The following is a 22034-nucleotide window of genomic DNA, read 5'->3' on the forward strand; positions in this document are numbered from 1 at the left end:
GTGGTAGAGAAAAGCTGGTAAAAAGGAATAGCAAAAGGGATCCTCAGTTTTGTGAAGGTTGGGAACAATTGAAATTACTGATCTTGTTGAGGTCCTAATGAGTCTGAAAAGAGTATGAATTCATAACACAATTTCAAGTTGTTTTAGTCTATTCTTAATTGCAAATTTTCTAAACCCTATTAAAGAAAGGAAATGGTCTTTCTAGACTCATTTTATCAGGTCTGGAGTCCCCTCATTCTTTATCAAGGGCCTGAAAAGTTCTCCAAATTGCATAAATAACAACTATAAAATATGACTCACTGCATTTTTTTCACTGAGTAATGCAATTAACACTGCAATACTGTAGCCACTATTTTGAAAAAAATCTTATTAACATTTATTAACTGCTAGCAGAGAGATTTTTTTTTAACCCTGAGAAAAGATTCAAGATGTCCATTATAGCTTTTAACAAACTTAACAATGTGCCCTTTCCTCAAAGTATGATTTGTCTGTTCCAAATGATGCCATTTAAAAACACAACAGAATATTTTATCAGGTAAAAAAAATGGTGGCTAGAATAATTTGGAGGATTTTTTTTAATTTAATGGCAAGAAAATTATTCCAAAAATGAAATGCATACAAGAAATAGCTTAACTGGGGAATCATGCTGAAGATGTGTCTGTAAAACAGCTACATATATACTATATGTATATGCATAATCTAGCTTATATATGAGCTATAATTTTGACATTTGGTCTTCAAGATTATTCAGTTAAATGTCCTATAGTACCTGAATAAGATAGCAATATTTTATGAGCAGTGAAGAGGTTGAGGAAGGAAGATTTCCACTCCCTCTTTTTTTTTTAAGTAATGATTTGCTTTAAATATCTTTCTCTATAACCATCATTCCTGGCTTAATATATGCTGTGGTTGTTTCCTGGCCAGGAATGCATCAATTTACCTACAGTATAAACTCGTCTTTTAATGCTGATCAACCCTGGTGTAGTCAGCCTGAAGCAATTTTTAGAGAGGTTGCTAGTATGAATTAGTTTGATTTTGGATGTGGCTACAAAGATCTGTTTTGGTTATTTTATTTTTAAAGCTGTTTTGTAAGTCGTACCAAATGCATTGGCCCTTTAGAGAACAGGATTGACAAGATGCAGCTTCCTCCCGATCAGGGCCACTGCACAACATGGTTTCAGGGGGCATGGCTTGCATCTCTTCCCACGTGAGATGCAGTACAATAGAAGAAAATAAACTGTTCGTTTCTTCCCAGATAGTTATGGGAGAAAGTATTCTTAAAAAGGTAAAAAAACTGATCACTGCTATAACAAAGCCAGGTATACAGAAAGATTGACATTTATTCTAGGCTTAATACCTTCCTGTCCAGTATGAAAGCCACTACACACTCGTAGCTACTGAGTTATTGAAATGTAGCTAGTCCAAACTGAGATGTGCTCTAAGGGTAAAATACATACCAGATTTCAAAGACTTAGTACAAAAGAAGGAATATAAGATATCTTGTTACTTTTGTATATTGATTACATGTTGGAATATATTGGATGCATTCATTTAAATAGATTATGCTATTAAAATTGATTTGAACTGTTTCATTTTACTTTTCTCGGTGTGACTTCTCAAAATTAAAAATTACAGTGTGGCTTGATTTGGTGGCTTGCATTGTATTTCCATTAGACAGCACTCATCTGGAGTATTTGATCTACTCAGGTTTTTGGAAATAATTTTATCTCTTCCATTCATTGTGCCCAGTCAAAACTGTTACAGGAGCTCAGATTAGCCTTGGGACACTGCCCAAGTGGGTGATACCAAGATTGGGATCCTCGAAAACAACGTATGGAGCTTGAAGTATCTAGGACTGAAGGGACCAGGTGAACCTGAATGGTAGAAATTGTCAGCCTTGATCTTTAGATGTTTCACAGGGTCAGATTTGGAAATGCGATGAACTGAGATGTTTTTCTAGTGCTAGAGTTACTGAACTTGAGCCCATCATAGACATGAGGGCTTTATAACCACTCAATGTTACACAAAATTAGTCTGTGTGCACCTGTTTATTTAAAGAGACTCTGGGGTGCCTGGGTGGCTCAGTCGGTTAAGTGTTAAGCATACGACTTCAGCTCAGAGCATGATCTCACGGTTTGGGAGTTTGAACCCCACACAGGGCTCTGTGCTGACATCTCAGAGCCTGGAGCCTGCTTCACATTCTGTCTCCCTCTCTCTCTGCCCCTCTCCCGCTTGTACTCTCTCTCTCTCTCAAAAATAAATAAACATTAAAAATAAATAAATAAAAATAAAGAGGCTGTAATTTTAAGAAGATTCTCATAGGAGGCCATGGCTTCAAAAATATTAAGGATCCTATTTCTACTTTTCAACAGAATTATTTATTTTTGCATTAAGTTGTATGAATTCTTTATATATTTTGTATATTAATGCCTTACCAGGTGTATCATTTGCAAATATCTTTTCCCATTCAGTAGGCTGCCTTTTCATTTTGTTAACGATTTCTTTCACTGTGCAAAAGTTTTTTATTTTGGTGTAATCCCAATAGTTTATTTTTGCCTTTGTTCCCCTTACCTGACGACATATATATAGAACAATGTTCTTAAGGCCAATGTCAAAGAGATTACTTATGTTCTCTTCTAGGAGTTTCATGTCTCACATTTAGGTCTTATTCCATGTTGTTTATTTTTTATGCATGGTATAAGACAGTGGTCTGGTTTTTCCTGTCTTATAATTCTTTGTTATAGATTAATTGACCATAAAAGCATGGATTTATTTTGGCTTTCTATTCTGTTCCATTGATCTGTGTGTCTATTTTTGTCCCAGTACCATACTGTTTTGATTATAGTAGCTTTGTACTTTAGTTTGATATCTAAGATTGTGACACTTCCACTTTGTTCTTCTTTCTTAAGATTGCAGGATCTTTTGGGGTTCCATAAATATTTTAGGATTACTTGTCCTAGTTGTGTGAAAAATACTATTGGTAGATTGATAGGGATTGCACTGAATCTATAGATTGCTTTGGGTACTATGGACATTTTAACAATATTGGTTCTTCCAATCCATGATCATGGAATATCTTTACATTTGCTTGTATTGTCTTCATTTTTGTTCATCAATGTTTTATAGTTTTCATGATATAGGTACAAGTCTTTCACCTCCTTGGTTAAGTTTATTCTTAGATATTTTGAATAGACATTTTCCCAAGGAAGACATACAGATGGCTACCAGCCACATGAAAAGATGTTCAACATCACTCATCATCAGGGAAATGCAAATCAAAACCACAATTAAATATCACTGTCAGAATGGCTAGAATAACACACACACACACATACACACACACACACACACACACACACACACACACGTGTTGGCAAGGATGTGAAGAATAAGGAACACTTGTGCACTATTGGTGGGAATGTAAATTGGTGCAGCCACTGTGAAAACCAGTTTGAAGGTTTCTTTAAAAATTAAAAATAGATTACCATATGATCCAGTAATCCACTACTGGGTATGTATCCAAAGAAAATGAAAACACTAATTCAAAAAAGATATATGCATTCCTATGTTTAATGCAGCATTATTTACAATAGCCCAGATAAGGAAGTAACTCAATTGTCCATCAATAGATAAAGAAGATGTGGTACATTATACACAATGGAATATCAATCAGCCATAAAAAAGAATGAGATCCTGCCATTTGCAACAACATGGGTGGAACTAAAAGATATGATGATAAGTGAAATAAGCCAGGTGGAGAAGACAAATACCATATAATTTCACTTATATACTGAATCTTAAAAACAAGACAAAGGAACAAACAAAAAGCAGAAATAGACTCATATATACAGAGAACAAACTTGTGGTTGCCAGGGGAGAGGGGGGTGAGGAGATGGACAAAATGGGTAAAAGGGAGTGGGAGGTACAGGATTCCAGTTATGGAATGAATAAGTCATGGGGATGAAAGGTATAGTATAGATAACATAGTCAAGAATATAGTAATAGTGTTGTATGGTGACAGAAGACAGATACACTTGTGATGAGCATAGCATAGAGTTGTTGAATCATCCACTATGCTGTACACCTAAAACTCATATGAAAAACTCAAATGAATGAAACTCTAGAATGAAATGGCTCATTTAGATAGGATACTTCACAATTATTGTAAGGTAGTCATCCATGTCTATGACTAGTAGCCTTCTTAATAATGTGAACATGTGTATACACACATCATGAAAATGAAAGTGCATGGAGCTCAGTGAACAAGAATCACCAGCAATAAGTATAAGATGGGAAGGCTATCAATGGCATTAAAAGGAAAGACACCTGGTGTTGATTATGTCCCAGGACACTACTGATGATTCAGCACAAAATTCCTGTAGCTCTTACACTTAAAGGTTAAGTTATAAATCTAGCTCTGCTTGAAAGAAGAAAACATCATTCACTTATTGTGTTCTCAATAGTTTCTCTCATCATTCACTTTGTGTTCTCAATAGTTTAACCTCTATTACAGAATTTAACCCATTATATTCTAACTTCTCATAATTTGCATATCTGTGTCTCAATTTATAATGTGGCTCTTCATGAACAACAGGCACAACTTTTCTTTTCACTCTTTTGCCCTCAGCGCCTAACAAGTGGATGCTCAGTAGATGTTGTTGAGTAAAATAAGTTAATGGTTGTTGCCTGACTTCTACACATCTGAGAATAAAAGATGATTTATGAAACAAATACAGCTTTAAAGATTAAAACTTAATGGAGGGCTAAATAAAAGGCTAGAGCTGTGTAGTTTTAGCCAAATCAACGAGATTCAGCATTTGATCTCATTCAACATCCAAAATTGAGCTAACCTGTAGAAAGACTGCACACAGATTGTGGCTGCGATACACTTTTCCCAGGCCCAAATAGTGCTGATTCATTCACCACAGTTTGTTTGCAAGAGAAGGAAACAAGCTTTTAAGTTAGAGAAATATAAGCAGTCTTAGATCTGGGAGTCATCAGGAAATGTTTGATATTTTAAAGAACTGACTGAAAGTTAAACAGGTTAATGTGACATTTCAAAGGGATTTTGAAATTCAATAGCTTTCTCTAGCAGCTGATGTTTATTCTCTGGTTGTAAGGCAAATGTTGAATTTCTTCAAAGGAACAATGATAGATTCTAGGATAGCTAGATAGGTTCAACGTTCACTATAGGTTTTGCTTTTTGTCTTCTCTGTGACCCCTCCCCATCATGAAAAATATATATGTATGTACACAACAGGAAATGGGAAAACCATCTGGCTGGCTCTAAAACATGGTTTTATTCTTCATCATCAAAGGGTTTCTGTGTGAAAATAAATTTATGGATAAAGAAGTAGATATGGTGCCATTAAAAAGAGAAAAGCAGAATCATAAAGAATATATGTAAATTTGGAAAGAGGACATAGTCATTTTTTCCCTTACCATATCAGCACTGTGCAGGAATGTAAGATGTTTGTTATCACTTAAATGAAAGTTCCATGGGTTGGACAGTCTCTTTCAGATGGACATATTCAAATTTAGAAAGACTAATGACAAAGCCATGTGATATCTAGTTAGGTAAGTTTGAGGAACTTATTTTATTGCTTAGAACCTGGATATGTATTGTACAATTGTGCATGTAAAATAATTTCGTAAGTGTTCATTAATATGAAGATCACATTTAAGTGATTCAGTAAATTAGGAAAGCTAAAGAACACATTTTAAGGAATTAATAAACATTCAGGTAAAATAATTCTTAAGCATCATCTATTCCAAACCTATACTGGTGTAATCGTAAATAACAGAAATTCAACCTGAAGTGATTGTCTTTAAAAAAAAAAAAAAAAAAGTGATAGGAGGAAGGAAGGAATATAGTGGCTTATAGAGTCCAAGAATGAGCTACACAGCAAAATCATGGAAAAGGCATGGATACAGATGGGTTTCCAGAAAAACTGAGATCTGGAGTGAGAATGCTCCCAGGAGTAGCTCTCCAACTCCTATCTATTGTCTCTGCAAGTCACAGTCACTCTTTTTTCACATGGTGGGAATGTGCACTCCTAAGAGTTCTTCAGTTTTACATCTTTCAGATATGGAGGAGGGATCAAGAGATTTCTTTTTTTACATTAAATCAAACAATTTTAAGAAAAGAATGCATTATTGGTCTAGATTAGGTCAATCACTTGTAGTCAGGATTAATCTAGTTTGCATCAGAATCCTCCCCTGGACCAATCAATTATTGTGACAAGAGTGGAGCAAGAGATTTGGGGAGGGGAAGCAGTCATGGAATAACACGACAGATTGCAAAGAAGTCATGTAGATGAGAGTCAGCTCTAGAAGAGGTGGAGGGTACAATGGAATGTCTCATACAAATTCTGTCGTTTTACAGGTAAGCAAGCAAAGAGATGAATTGGTTTGTTGTAGCTTATATGACAAACTAGCAAAATAGCCAGAACTCAATAAATGAAAATAAAAAGATAAATGTTGATTGCTTTGGCCATAAACTGATAAAGTGTTGTATATACATATTTATGTTTAATACAATCACCTTATAAAATAGGTATTAACATCCTCATTTTTCAGATGAGAAAACTGAGGTCCAATGATTAAGTAAATTTTCTAAGGCTACACTGCTACTTGGTGTCTCAGCCCAGATTTATACAAAGGTCTGTCAGATTCCAAAACCTGTGCTCTTTAAAAATAATAATACTAACGATGAGATTGTTTTTATAAAGCATGTAAGTGCTCATTATAAATAGTTACACTGTGCTATGTTTAACACAGAATGAATAAACACCCCACATTCCTCCACCTAGAATTTAACATCATTAACAAAGAATATCTTCAATATATCACTAAGAAGAGTAAATAGATCAGCAATGTTTTTTTGTGTGTGTGTTTGTTTTGTTTTGTTTTTGCAAAAGGGACCCATCATGATGTATCTTATTTTTAAAATAAAAACAGAACATTTAATTTTACTTGAATTTAACTGGAAAGAAATTAGAGAGTGAAGAACTGCTGAATCTCTGTTTTTTTAACTATAAAAAACCCTTGTTTTTTTACAGAAACAAGTTACAATTATGTAATGTACAAAATATGTAATGTACAAAAATGTACAAATTAATGTACAAAAAGGTTGGAATATTTTTAAAAGAAACTATGTTTCAAATTTTCACAGTATTGAGTCCTTGCTCTAAAAATAAGGAAATTGGTGCACTATACTTCCCTGTATCTTGACCTCTTAACCTTATAATTTTGGTGAGTTCTGTTAATTTTCAAGACTTATGCTTGTATTCTGTTCTGTAGCCATAATTCCCATAGTTATTTACTCTTAGTTCTGTATTACATGGATTCCGAGCTTATCATGGTACCCTTTACCAAACTTCTCCCTTACTGTTTTTTTTTTTGTTTTTCTTATCTTGGTTTGCTTTATTTTGTCATCAATAGTTACCTTTCCCTAAGAATAGCTCATGTGAGCCATATTCCTAGAGAATGCCTGTTGCCTTTGATTTTGATTTCTAGTACGTTTTAGATGCTGTTTCTAGAAAGTTTTGAGCCTTCTTGAATTTGTAGCTTGATGTATTTCATTAGCTTTGGAACATTCTCAGTCATTTTCTCTTCAAATGAGAAAATTTTGGAAAATTCTCAGCCTTTTTCTCTTCTTCCTCTTTTCTCAAGATTCCAATCACACATGAATTAGACCTCTTATTGTAACTGCTAAGTTACTCATATTTTTGTGTTCCTTATCTTTTGTCTTTCCATGCATTATTCTGAATATTTCCCTTTGAAATATCTTCCAGTTCATGATTTATCTTTAGCTGGGTACAATTTGCTCTTTAATTAATCCACTAAGTTCTTAAGTTTGAATACTACATCTTTCAGTTGTATATTTTCAGTTGCTTTATTCTCTATAGTTTTTAGTTCTATTTCCTTGAACATATTTATAGCATTTGTCTACATACCCTATGAGTATTTTTAAATTATCTATATTCTTCTCCTTCTTTTAAAAATTGTCTTGTCTCTTCATGACTGGTTATTTTTCTGATTCAGTAATAGACAATAAATATGAAACATAACAGAAATTGTGTGCAAGAATTCTGCACCCTGCCCTCCCCACCCCCAAAGAGTATTTAAAATTGCTTTGGTCAAACAGGTAGGGACTCTAGCATCTAGGATCAGTTCAGTCCAATTTCAAGGACTAAGATGATTTGAAACTGAGTTTCAGTTCTTTCAAGGTCCAATTGACTTCCAGTTCACCTGTACTCCATAAAAGATTGTCAAAAGTTTGGTTTTCTTTCTCACTTGCCTTCTCTGGAATTAATTGGCAATTGGCAGTTACAAATGCTAGGGTTTCCTTCTTCTCCCAGATATTCTTCACTGCCTTATTAGCTTTTTATGTTTTCAAATAGACATTAAAAAAAACACATTTTTTTTCTAGATTTTCTAATTGTTCTTACTGGGATATTTGGTCCAAGTTATTGTCTGCCATTACCAAAGCTGAAGTCCTGATTAGTATATACTTTAATTTGATGTCAATTTTAGCATCCAGGAAGACTCCATTCTCTGTTCCTTCCACTGCTTGTTATCTTGGCAACATACACATCTTTCATCTGCTTCACAGATGATCATGGAGTGATTTCATAGCAGTGCCTTCACTAAATGTAGTTCTTCACTTGGTATACCTGCACCATGAGAACAAATCATATGAGACATGGTCTGGCTAGATTGGACAAAGGAAGAAAATCTGGTGAAGGAATTAGAGTGTGAGAGAAATAAAACTACAGAAGGGGTGATTTTGGAGAATGCAACAGAGAACGGGTTTTTATGGAAGGATAGACCAGTGCAAAACACTGCAGAGATAAGGTACCGCAAGAGGAAGATTAGGCTATTGGGTCTTGTAATTAAGAGGTGATCATTGTGCTTACTCTAGCAGCACATTCACTAAAATTCAAATGACACCAACAAGAGTACCATGGCCCCTGTGCAAGGATGACAGGCACATTTGTGAAATGTTCCATTAAAAAATTAAGGTCACCATTAATCATTAAGAGAACAGTTTCTATAGATAGTGTACTAGATTGGATAAATAAAAGGAGAGGAGTCGGAGGTAGTGTAGACTTTAAGAAGTCAAGTTATGAAAGAAAACAGAATGATGGGTGTGGTATTTTGGTAAGGAACCAAAGGAAGACAGAGTCAAGGAGAGATTTTAGTCCTTGTTTGCTTTTCACCTAGGCCCTTTTGAGTATGTTTGGCAGCAGAGAACAGATTAAAGCCTGGAGGGACAAGCAAAATTAATTGAACTAAATCCCAGAGAAAATAAAAAGAAAAGGAGCAAGGCTAATCTCTCCACTGAGATATAGGAGTACAAAATAGAGATAAAGGACAAGATTTCTAAATACTGAGATGAAGATAAAGAGGTGGGAATTACATGGATTCAGTTCTGTAGTATCTATTTCTATGGTGTAAAAAAGGTCATCAACTCATTCTAAGTGTAAATAGTTCTCTTACCTTTCACTGACTATTTTCCCTTTAATATCTGCAACACACATATTTAGTCCTTCTCATTGGCTTTGGAGCCCTTTGGTATCCTTTCATTGCCTTTAGTGTGAAGAAGTAGGAAACTTTTTTAATACTCCCAAAGCAATCTTTTCTTACTTCACAAAGTACTCATTTCCTTTATCTCCCTCAAAATGTATTCTGAAAAATCTTAATATAAGGACCATGTAGGTCGGCTACTTACTGATATGTAAGTGTAGGAGGACAAATACTTTCTCCAACCTAAATGAATGTCAAATAACCTTAGCAACTAGTTCTTTTTTCTTATTTTGTTTTCTTATAAATGGAAACTCCACATGAAAAATGACTGTGTTTTATAGGCCCTGTCAATGTGTTGCAAACATTGGGGGCATTACATAAATAATAAATGGGGATAAAGCTTCCAAATAATAAAACTGACTATAACCCAGTCAATTGCTGCTAGTAATGTAGATACTGAACTTAAAATTACCAAGAATAAAGCACACACATCCTTAATCATGATGTCCAGAAATGTGAGTTACATTTTGGTAATTATAACTTTCAGTTAATTCATAAATATTTATTGAGTGTTTTCTATTTGACTCATAGCAACTGATGAGAAAGTACCAATATTATCCTCATCTTAAAGTGAAATAAATGAGGATTCAGGAGATTAAAGAGCATGCCCAAGTTTGTATATTCAGCTAATATATGCAGACCTTGAATTCAAACTTGTTTTTCTGAATCCAAAGCCAATAGTGTTACTTACAATGCTATACAGCTTCCTCCCCAGTCTAGCACTTATAATTATGAGTTGGATGATAATATTTTTCCTTGTGAAAGAATAAGAAATCAGAATATTTGATTGTTTATCGTAACAAATTCTAACCCTGTGCAAGGCAGACAAGTATATTGCCCAAAGTATAAGGATGGATTTTAATGGATAGATGCAATTATTCAAGAATGAGAAATGGAAAATGTCCTGTCATTTGATTTCACCTTTGTTTTTTAGTGCCTGGGCAATGATATATTTAATAAGGCATGTACTAAGGGGCACCTGGGTTGCTCAGTCAGTTAAGCGTCAGACTTCAGCTCAGGTCATGATCTCATGGTTCATGAGTTCAAGCCCCATGTCGGGCTCTATGCTGACAGCTCAGAACCTGGAGCCTGCTTCTGATTCTGTGTCTCCCTCTTTCTCTGTCCCTCCTCTGCTCACACTCTGTCTCTCAAAACTAAATAAACATCGAAAAAAAATTTTAATAGGACATATGCTAATGTAGAAAACTTGTTCAATATTTAAGGTAAAGAACTGTTTAAGGAGATGTGACATTACCAAAGAGGCAAACTTCTACTGTGCATATCAGAGTATTAAATTTTATTCTTTATTTTATTGCCCAACAATTTTGGTAGAATATATAAGAAAAGAATGAGGTGGACAAAAGTCTATGAAGAATTTTTAAGGTCCATCTAAATAACAGGCATTATGACTATCACCACTGCATCTTAAGTAATTAATTCTATTGAACTTTTTAATGCTTTGGGAAATCTATGCTGTAACTAGACTTATAAAAAATAATTTATATATATTTAACTTTCTCTTAGTATTCCCGCAGATCATGCTGTGTGTTACCAAACATTAGCTGGAAATAGTAGCTATAAACAGATGAAATTTGAGAAAATAATATAAAAATAGTTATGCTTGTTATACAATCCAGCCTCTTTAGAATATGATGCTGATTTTTATAAATCATGCTTCATTCAACATCGAACATATGGCATTGTGGTTCTGAGAAAAATATATCTCTGATCAAGATTTCTATCACTAAATTTATATTTATGAAGCACTTTACAAAATTCCCTTCTATTCTTTATTGCTTACCTCTTTCTATTAAAGAATGTTGCTTACACACACACACACACACACACACACACACACACACACAAATCTACTAGATTAAGACAGCAATCACAAAAACTCAGAAGAAAAGTAGCTCAATTAAAATTATACAATTTTGACCATAAGCAATTTTTAGTTAATTTTTAGTCATTACAGAAATCCTAACATGTAGGGCTTAGTTTGTGAGAGTACATGCTAATATTGTCTAATATTTCTTTATCTACAGTAAATATGAAACATAATGCCACCACAGTTGGTATAAGAAATTCACATACCAATGTGAACAGAAACAGGAAAGGGAAAGAGCTTAAAAACAAGACCAAGTCAAAAGCTTCCATGTTTAATGTTATCCTCTTGCTCTATAAGTAAAGCAAATTCCTTTAGGCCAGGGTCTGAGAGGGAGCTGTCTTGTCATCTGTTAGAGTAAAGTAAATATTCTATACACATTTGAAAATGGCCCTAAATAAATCTAAAATTAAAAGTTTTGAAAGAATAAAATAAAAAAGAATATCTGATAAGGGACTAATATCTAAAATATATAAAGAACTTACACAATTTAACACCAAAACAAGCAATCCAATTAAGAAGGGGACAGAGGACCTGAATACACCTTTTTCCAAAGAAGATATATGGGTGGCCAATAGACACAAGAAAAAATGCTCCGCATCACTAATCATTAGGGAAATGCAAATCAAAATCACCATGAGCTATCAACTTATACCTGTCAGAATGTCTAGTATCAAAAAGACAAGAAAGAACTGTTGGTAAGGATGTGGAGAAAAAAAAAACACCCATGAACAGCTGGTGGGAATGTAAATTGGTATAAACACTATGGTAAATAGTATGGAGTTTCTTCAAAAAATTAAAATAGAAATGCCACACAACCCAGTAATTCCACGACTGGGTATTTACCCCCTCAAAATGAAAAGACTAACTCAAGATGATATATATGCACACCTATGTTTATAGCAGCATTATACACAATAGCTAAGTTATGGAAGCAACAAAAGTGTCCATCAATACATAAATGGATAAAGAAGATATGATATATACATACAATGGAATATTACTCAGCCATGAATAAGTGAAATGTTGCCATTTCTGAAAATATGGTTGGAATTAGAGGGTATTATTCTAAGTGAAATAAGCCAGACAAAGAGAAATAACATATAATTTCGCTTTTATGTGGAATCCAAAAACCAACCAAAGAACAACAAAAGCAACAACAACAAACGCAGAAACAGAATCATAAATACAGACAACAAATTAGGTGACTTCCAGAGGGTAGGCAATTAACGTAAAGGGAATTAAGAGGTACAGACTTAAAGTTATAAAATAAGTAAATCACAGGAATGAAAAGTATAGTGTAGGAAATATAGTCCATAATATTACAATAGTGTTGTAAGGTGACAGATAGTAACTATACTTACTGTGGTGAGCAAGCATAATGTATAAAATTGCTGAATCACTATGTGGTAAACCTGAAATTAATATAACATTTATGTTAACTATACTTCAATTAAAAAAAATAAAAGAAATATCACCTTAAATTTATTAATTTAATGGATAATACAGTGTAAAATAAAACTATAAAAAAGAAGTGAGAATTGTCTTGATTTCTTCCTAAATAGCTTAAAAAAATTATTTATTTAAGTAATCTCTGCACCCAATGTGAGGCTCAAACTCACAACCCCAAGATCAACAATCAAGAACTGCATGCTCTTCCAAATGAGCCAGCAGGGTGCCCGCAAATAGTCAGCTTTTAATACATACTATGTAAGAAATATACATATACATTTTAACGGAATAAAAGTGCTGATACAGATTTTTTATTTGTACATTTATATGTACATTTTGAATTTTCCATTAAGAATTATCTCTTACTTTTTGAATGAGAGATTTAAAATGAAATTAAAATTGCTTTTTTTTTAGAAGTCTGCAGTGTAGATACATCATTATTTCTGCTTATTTAAAAACAAAAATCAGAAAAAAGAATTTTATAAACCTCTGAACATTTATTACTCTGCATAGACTAAAGAAAATACGATTTTCAAATGCTCACAAGTGAATTTTAAGAGATATAAAAAACTTACTTAGGCGTATTGGATTCTCTCATGAACTATTGGTTGTAACATAATAAATACTTCAATAAAAATGACTTTAAGCACAAATCATGTATCATATATTACATGAAATACAAAAGATGTCTCTCAAATGATTCATGTCTCTCAAATGACTCTAGAAACTACAAAGAGAAGATTATATAATAACTAATATACAGTACTTAAACAAAATGAATATACAAAATAGAGATATCAACTAAAAATTGTGTGCTGTTATTAAATTTAATTTCTTAATAAGCAACGAACTAAAACCTCTTAAGAACTGATGTACTACACAGTGGTATTGATGCTATATTAAAATGATTAGTAGAAAGCAGTCAAGAAGAGATTCAGAAACGTAAGACACTTGTTTTATATTCATTATATTTGATTAGAAAAGAAATACACATTCATTTTTAAGACCAGTGTTTATTTTCTGTATGTACTGTTTGAATTTCACAAAAACATTTTCCAGCATAAACTCATTCATGTATTTTATTATACATCCTACAGCAAAGACTAAGAACCAGGCAAGAATGATTGTGGCAAACAGCCTAGTTACAGAAAATAACATATATTTTTACACTACAACATTTGAAACTAATTTGGTATTTATCGAAGAAAGGATTTCTTTCATGAATATTCAAGATTTTTTTCTATCACGGTATTAGCTTCCCAGGGCTGCTGTAACAAATTACCACACATTAGGTGGCTCTGAACAACAGAAACATATTGTCTCGTGGTTCTGGAGTCTGAAGGTCTGAAATAAAGGTGTCAGCAAAATTGTTGGCTCCCACTTCAGACTGAGGGAGAATCTCGTCCATGCTTCTCTTAGGTACTAATGGTTGCCAGCAATCCTTGGTGTCCTTTGGCTTGTAGATGTATCATTCTGATCTCTGCTTTTATCTTCATGTGACATTCTTCCCTGTGTCTCTGTCTTTCTTCTCTTCTTAGAAGGATACCTTACATATTGGATTAAGGGCCTGCTCTGCTCCAGTATGACCTCAGCTTAAGTACTTACATCTGTAGTGACCACAGTGCCAAATAAGGTCATATTCTGATGTTCTGAGAAGGACATGAATTTTGGAGCGGAAACACTATTCAATCCAGTGCAGTCACTTGCCATTCAATGTTAAAGAAAAAATTCCCATACTATACAGGATCCAAAAATGACTGATGAATAAGTGAATCATTGTTATATATGAGTGTGATCTCCTATTTTCCAATTAGATACTCATACAGGAATTCACCTTTTGGAATTTTCTCATTCACAAATATGACTTACATGCAAAACATTTTTTTTCAGAAAAGATTAGCAGATTAACCTGGGTGCATTCATTTCTTTCTAAATTGAGGACACTGCTTCCTAGAATATTTTCTAATTCTGCATAACTAGAAATTACTTTCACTGCAGAATTGCTCAGACTTGAATACAGCCTATACAGTAAAAGCTGTGGGGCACCTGGGTGAGCTAATCAGTTAAGCATCCAACTCTTGATCTTGGCTCAGGTCATGATCTCACAGTTCATGAGTTCAAGTCCTGCATCGGAATCTGTGCTGATGGCACAGAGCCTTCTTGGAAATCTGTCTTTCCTTCTCTCTGCTCCTACCCCACTGTGCTCTCTCTCTCTCTCAAAATAAATAAATAAAATTTAAAAAAATAAAGTAAAAGTGGCGCACAAGCTTGAGAACTAAAGTTAAATATCACAGAGGTAGATAAAGTAAATCTAAGGAGAATTAAAGTATTTAATTCTTATCTTTTGCCCATAGTTATGTTAATATTTTATTCACTTGTACTCACCAATTCAGAATGTCATCATAGTGGAGAGAATGAATTTTCCCTGTATTTGAATAGTTTACTAAGCATATTAGTAGTATAAATATGATATCAGGAACTACTTAAGAAAGCAATCATTTATATACACCTATATTCAACATGCCAATGTACCCTTTGACTATATCTCTCATTCATCCTTCAAGTCATAATTCAAGCATCACGTTGTCAGGCCTGGTTTCCTTCAGTAAATGAAATCCCTACTAGATGTTCTTATCCCTGTATTGCTTCTTTGTAGCTTTTACCACTGTGTTAATTTTACATTGACTTTTGTGATTATTTAACTACCATCACTCTTCTCCACTAGACTCTAAACTCTACAGGCCAGATACTGTGACATATTTTACTCACCTTTATTTCTCTGCCTAGTTCAGTGCTTGCTGAATAATTAAAAAAAAAAATAGAAATGTTTATTTATATATAAAAAGTTTATACGTGAATTATGAATCAATGTCATTAAGAATCCTCTACCAAGTGAACGTCTCCTGAAAAAACATCTTACTATTACAGTACTGTTGAGTAAATAAAAACATTAAAGGGCACATTCCTTTTAAACTTTTTTTTTTTAACGTCTATTCACTCTTGAGAGAGAGGGACAGAGTGTGAGAGGGGGAAGGGCAGAGAAAGAGGGAGACAGAATCCGAAGCAGGCTCCAGGCTCCGAGCCGTCAGCACAGAGCCCGCTTCCAGCCTCGAAATCACAAAACGTGAGATCATGACCTGAGCTGAAGTCAGACACTTAACCAAATGAGCCACCCAGGCAAAGGGCACATTCATTTTAATATCTTTAATATGCCCTATATTGTATTGCATAGACTTGGTTGAATTATTTTGAATAGCTCAATTAAAAAATGCCAGATTCAAATGATGACAGATTTTATTGTTTGTCAAAGACTTTCTGGGATATTATTAAAATATAATTGACTTTAAATATTAGTTTTATGAAACATTCTCTATGAGGGCTATTGAACAATTTTGCATTTTTACTTTATACTATATAAAAATATAGTACATATCATATTGCAAAAACAATGAACTTTGTTCCTTTAAAACAATGAACTCTGTAATTTCAAAAGTGACATTTCTCAGTATGATGCATTTTAAAAATAATACTTGAAAAATTAAAATTTACATAATACCTGTATTTGAGAAGACTATGGTACTTACTAATTAATTACTCCTAAATAGAAATGAAAATTTCTTTGATGATCTTTACTTACTTATTATTTATTACTTTACCCATAGAAAGTTTGTTGCAAATCTGAATATCTAAATTCAGAACTTAGAAAATACAGATACAATTATAATCTCTATCTTCTGACAGTTTGAGTGTTCATACTTAAATAAATACACATAGTATGCTTCTTTTTAAAAATTTTCCATGATTAGGGAAAGGACTACATTTCAAAAGTCAAATATAATGCTCAGATAGAGACATTTTTCGAGTTTTAGGATGCTGCTTCTCCTTGAGTTGAACCTTCTGTGTCATGCTAGTATTTCTGAGATTTTCTTTCTAAGACAAAAAATGGTAAATACCCTCAATTTCCACACATATATAGTACATGTTTCTCTATAGATCCCATACTTCCTTATATTAAGTTATTCAGGAATATCCAATAAAAGAAGAGAAACTCTGAGGGAAAACTTGAAGGACCACATGATGAAAACTTTCTTTATCATAATTTGATGGCTGCTCTAAGCTTAGCTGAGCGTGCTCTGGGGTTATCCTGTACATCCTGATCTTCTGGAGTAAGTACTTTCTTGTGTATCAATTCCCACATTAAAGGGGCTCTGCTTATACAGTCTCCTTCCTTGTTTTCATAACTTGAACGTAATTGTGATGCTTGTATCACCTTCTGTCTGGCACTTAGGTTAAACCTTTCTGTCATGCTTATCCCAAGCAAGAATCGTTTGACAATGCGATCCTCTAGTGAATGGAAGGAGAGGGCAACAAGGCGACCACCAGGTCTCAGAAACTTCTGAGCTGTCTTCAATCCTATGTAAAGTTCATTGAGCTCATTATTTACAAATATTCGAAAAGCTTGGAAAGTCTTGGTAGCAATATGGGTAGATCGTTGTAGCAAGTCTTTTCGTGCAAAAATAGCAGATGGAGGAAATGCACCTATAAAAAAATTTAGTAAAAACAGGAAAAAAGGAGAGGAAAAATTAATATTTTCCACTCTAAGTCTACGTTGTATTGTGTGTGCATATATTTAAGGAACTAAGTTTCTTTAGAAAATTGTGGCATTTCAGCCATACTTTCCCATTTTATTTCCAACCATTCAACCAAGATTCAAACTATTGTGTCAGAAACAGCTTTGATAACTCATAAGAGTAACTTGTGTCAAACGCGGAGCAGATAAAGAGGTAGCCAAATTTTTGAAAAAAGAATGATTAAAAAAACTTCCCAACTTAGGTGAAAGACATTAACTCACTGATACAAGAAGTTCAGTGAACCCCAAATATAATGAACAAAAGAAAACTGCATCTAGGCACATCATAATCACACTATTACAAGCTAATCAGAAAAATCTTGAATACAACGAAGAAATACATTACATAAAGAAGAGCAAAGATATGATTAACAGTTATTTTCTCATTAGAACAATTGAAGCTATAAAGTACTAGAATAACATTCAAATTGTTAAGGAAAAATATCTGTCTTCCAAGAAGACTATCTAAAACTATTCTTCAGAATTAAAGTTCAAAGACATTTTTAAATGAATAAAAAAATGAGAGGATCCACTGCTAATATGTCTGTATTCAAGAAATGCAAAAGGAAATACTTCCATGTTGAAGTAAAATGACACCAGATGATAATTTGCATATACAGAAAAAAAGAGATTATAGATACATCTTTATATATTAATTCTTCTCTTATTTTCTTTAAAATACAGGACTCTTTAAGTGAAATTATAACAATTTTTTACATTTATAAATACTTTAATATAGATAGCTATGTCCTGTATATGATAGGTAATAGTGTGAAGGATTAGAGTGGGTAAATGGAACCATACGCTTGCAAGATTCATGTTTTGCTAGAGGTTAAAGTTGCATATTGTGGTCCCTAGAGCAATCGATAAAAATAATGCAAAGAAATAAAGCTAATAATCTAACAGAGAATAAAAATAATACACAAAAATTATTGTTTAACACAAAAGACACAAGAGAACAAGAAACAAAAATGAGGCAAAGAGAAGACAAATAGTAAAATGGCAGACAGTAAAACCAAATATATCAATAATTACATAAAGTATAAATGTACTCAACATCCCAATATAAATGCAGAGGTCATCAGATGGAAAAATAGTGAGACCTAACTGTACATTGTCTAGAGAAATGTACTCTAAATATAAAAACAAATAGAAGTGAAAGCAAGGAACAGGCTGTGGAAAGTTATGCCATGTACACAGAAGCATAAAAAAGAGAGGTCATTATATATTATTATATCATAATATATAATAATGATATTAATATTAGAAAAAACAAGTTTTTGAAAAAAGGGAGAATTCCTAGTCCCAAAGAGGAACATTTCCTATTGACAAAAATGTCAATACAGCAGAAAGATACAACTATAAGTGCATATGCACCAAATAACATAGTTCTCAAAATTTCAATGAAAGAGAGTATCTGTACAAAAGAAGATGAACTTCAATTCTTACTACACACTATACACAAAAAGCAATACAAAATGGACCACAGACCTAAGAGTAAATACTAAACATAAAATATATATCTGACAAAACTCTCTTATCCAGAATATATAAGGAAATCTCACAACTTAATAAACAGAAGCTAAACCACCTATTTGAAAAAAAAGGGCAAAAATTTGGACAAACACTTCACAAAAAGATATACAAAGTCAGTAAACACATAAAGACATTCATCATTATTAGCCATAAAAATGCACATTAAAACCACAATGAAATACCACTACACATCCACTAGATGCTACATCCTAGAAAGCAACAAACTATTGAAAATGACCCAAGAGGGGCGCCTGGGTGGCTCAGTCGGTTAAGCGGCCAACTTCAGCTCAGGTCATGATCTCGCGGTCCGTGAGTTTGAGCCCCGCGTCGGGCTCTGTGCTGACAGCTCAGAGCCTGGAGCCTGTTTCAGATTCTGTGTCTCCCTCTCTCTGATCCTCCCCCATTCATGCTCTGTCTCTCTCTGTCTCAAAAATAAATAAACGTTAAAAAAAAATTAAAAAAAAAAATGACCCAAGAAAGAAATAGATAATCTGAACAGAACTATTACAAGTGAAAGGATTAAACCAGTAATCAAAAGCAACCCACAAAGAAACGTCCAAGCCCAGATGGCTTCACTCCTGAATTGTGCCAAATATTAAAAGAATTAATAACAATACTTCACAAATGCTTCAAAAAAAATTGAAGAAAAGAGAACACTTCTCAAATTACTTTATGAGGCCAGTATTACTATGAAACTAAAACCAAAGGCATCACAAGAAAATTACAGATCAATATCTCTTATGAATATAAACATTAAAATCCTCAACAAAATATTAGCAAAGCAGCATATTAAAAGAATTATATGCCATGACCAAGCTGCATGGTCATGACCAAGGATAGCTCAACACATGGAAATTGACCAATGTAATACATCGTATTTATGGAATGAAGGAAAAAAAAAACACATGATCATTTCAATTGATGCAGAAAAAGCATTTGAAAAATTTCAACACTCTTCCATGATAAAAATACTCAAGAACTAGGAATAGAAGGAAAGTACCTCAACATAATGAAGCCTGTATATGAGAACCCAGACCTAACATTATACTTAATGGTGAAAGACTGAAAGTTTTTCTTCAACGATCATGAACCAGCAAGGATACCCCGTTTTTTTTTTTTACCACTTCTATTCAACACAGTACTGGAAGTTCTAATCAAGGAATCAAACAAGAAAAAGAAATAAAAGGCATCCAGATTGGTAAGGAAGAAGTAAAACTATCTGTTTACAGAGGACAGGATCTTCTATGTAGAAAACAATAAAGATCACACATATACACACCTTGTGAGAACTAACAAATGGATTCAGCAAAGCAGCAGTATATAAAATTAACATGCACAAATCAGTTATGTTTCTACACTTAATAATAAACAATCCAAAATGAATTTTTTTCACTAGGGTTAGTTTATTATTTTTTTAAAAATGAAATTTATTGTCAAATTGGTTTCCATACAACACCCAGTGCTCATTCCAACAGGTGCCCTCCTCAATACCCATTACCCACCCTCCCCTCCCTCCCACCCCCCATCAACCCTCAGTTTGTTCTCAGTTTTTAAGAGTCTCTTATGTTTTGGCTCCCTCCCTCTCTAACCTTTTTTTTTTTTTTTTTCCTTCCCCTCCCCCATGGTCTTCTGTTAAGTTTCTCAGGATCCACATAGGAGTGAAAACATATGGTATCTGTCTTTCTCTGTATGACTTATTTCACTTAGCATAACACTCTCCAGTTCCATCCACGTTGCTACAAATGGCCATATTTCATTCTTTCTCATTGCCACGTAGTATTCCATTGTGTATATAAACAGAATTTCTTTATCCATTCATCAGTTGATGGACATTTAGGCTCTTTCCATAATGTGGCTATTGTTGAAAGTGCTGCTATAAACATTGGGGTACAAATGCCCCTATGCATCAGCACTCCTGTATCCCTTGGGTAAATTCTTAGCAGTGCTATTGCTGGGTCATAGGGTAGATCAAAAATTTGATTCCCAATAGCATCAAAAAGAATCAAACACTTAGGAATAAAGTTAAAAAAAAGAAATGTAAAATTTATGCTATGAGAGCTACAAACAATATTTTAAAAATTTGTTTAAGATGGCACTACTCCTTCCTCCAAATTGGTTTAAGATTCAATGCAATCTCTATCAGATCCCAGCTGACTCTTTTATATAAACTGACAAGCTAATTCTAAAATTCACATGGAATTGTAAGAGACCCAGAACAGTCAAAGTGATCCAGGGGTGGGGTAGGGGGATGGAAAAAAAAAAAAAAAAAAAAAAAGAGAATGAAGGAGGACTCACACTTAAGGATTTCAAAACTTTCTAAAAAGTAATGGTAACTAAGACAGTGTGGTACAACAGACAGAGAAATCAAAAGAATATAATTGAAAATCCAGAAATAAACCCTTCTATCTATGAGCAACTGATTTTTGACAAGAGTGTCAAAGCCATTCAATAGGGAAAGAATGGTGTATTGAACAAACAGTGTTGGGACAACTGGATAGTCATATACTAAAAACTGGAGTTGGACCCTTAAGTTATATAGAAAAATTAACTCAAAATGGATCAAAGACATCAATGTAAGAGCAAAAATTAGAAAACTCTTAGAAGAAAAACACAGGGATAAATATTAATGACACTGAATTTAGCAAATAATTCTTAGATATGACACCCAAATCACAAAAAAAAAAAAAAAAACAAAAGAAAATTGTACTTCATCAAAATTAAAAATTTTGTTCTTTAGGGGCACGTGGGTGGCTCAGTTGGTTAAGCAACTGACTCTGGATTTCGGTTCAGGTTATGATCTTTTGTATCATGACTTTGAGGCGCAGGTCAGGCTCTGCACTGACAGTGTGGAGCCTGCTTGGGATTCTCTCTCACTTTCTCTTTGCCCCTCTCCTGCTTGCCGTCTCTCTCACTCAAAATAAATAAATTAGCTTAAAAAAA

General features: G+C 33.6%; 1 protein-coding gene and 1 non-coding gene across 12 annotated transcripts in view; one reads left to right on the forward strand and one right to left on the reverse strand.

Moving 5' to 3' along the window:
* The window catches only part of METTL15 (methyltransferase 15, mitochondrial 12S rRNA N4-cytidine), a 295673-nt gene that overhangs the window by 83855 nt on the left and 189784 nt on the right, over nucleotides 1-22034 (reverse strand). For 7 of the 11 annotated variants that reach the window (XM_086677772.1, XM_086677773.1, XM_086677770.1 and 4 more), the window contains one exon: nucleotides 16509-17467. The exons of 1 other annotated variant lie outside the window; for it this stretch is intronic. In XM_086677772.1, coding sequence (XP_086533898.1) covers nucleotides 17022-17467 — 446 coding nt within the window. In that variant the 3' untranslated portion in view covers nucleotides 16509-17021. Of the gene's footprint in view, nucleotides 1-11523; nucleotides 12892-16508; nucleotides 17468-22034 lie in introns of those variants that run through there. 3 more of the 11 variants (XR_015240947.1, XR_015240946.1, XM_086677775.1) reach the window with 2 other exon arrangements.
* On the forward strand, nucleotides 8914-9020 carry LOC112866198 (U6 spliceosomal RNA). Its single transcript, XR_003224060.1, has one exon. It is a non-coding gene; the product is annotated as a U6 spliceosomal RNA (small nuclear RNA).

This window comes from Puma concolor, chromosome D1 (genome assembly GCF_028749965.1).
Source record: "Puma concolor isolate L17-30 chromosome D1, mPumCon1.1.hap2, whole genome shotgun sequence".
Classification (NCBI taxonomy): Eukaryota; Metazoa; Chordata; class Mammalia; order Carnivora; family Felidae; genus Puma; species Puma concolor.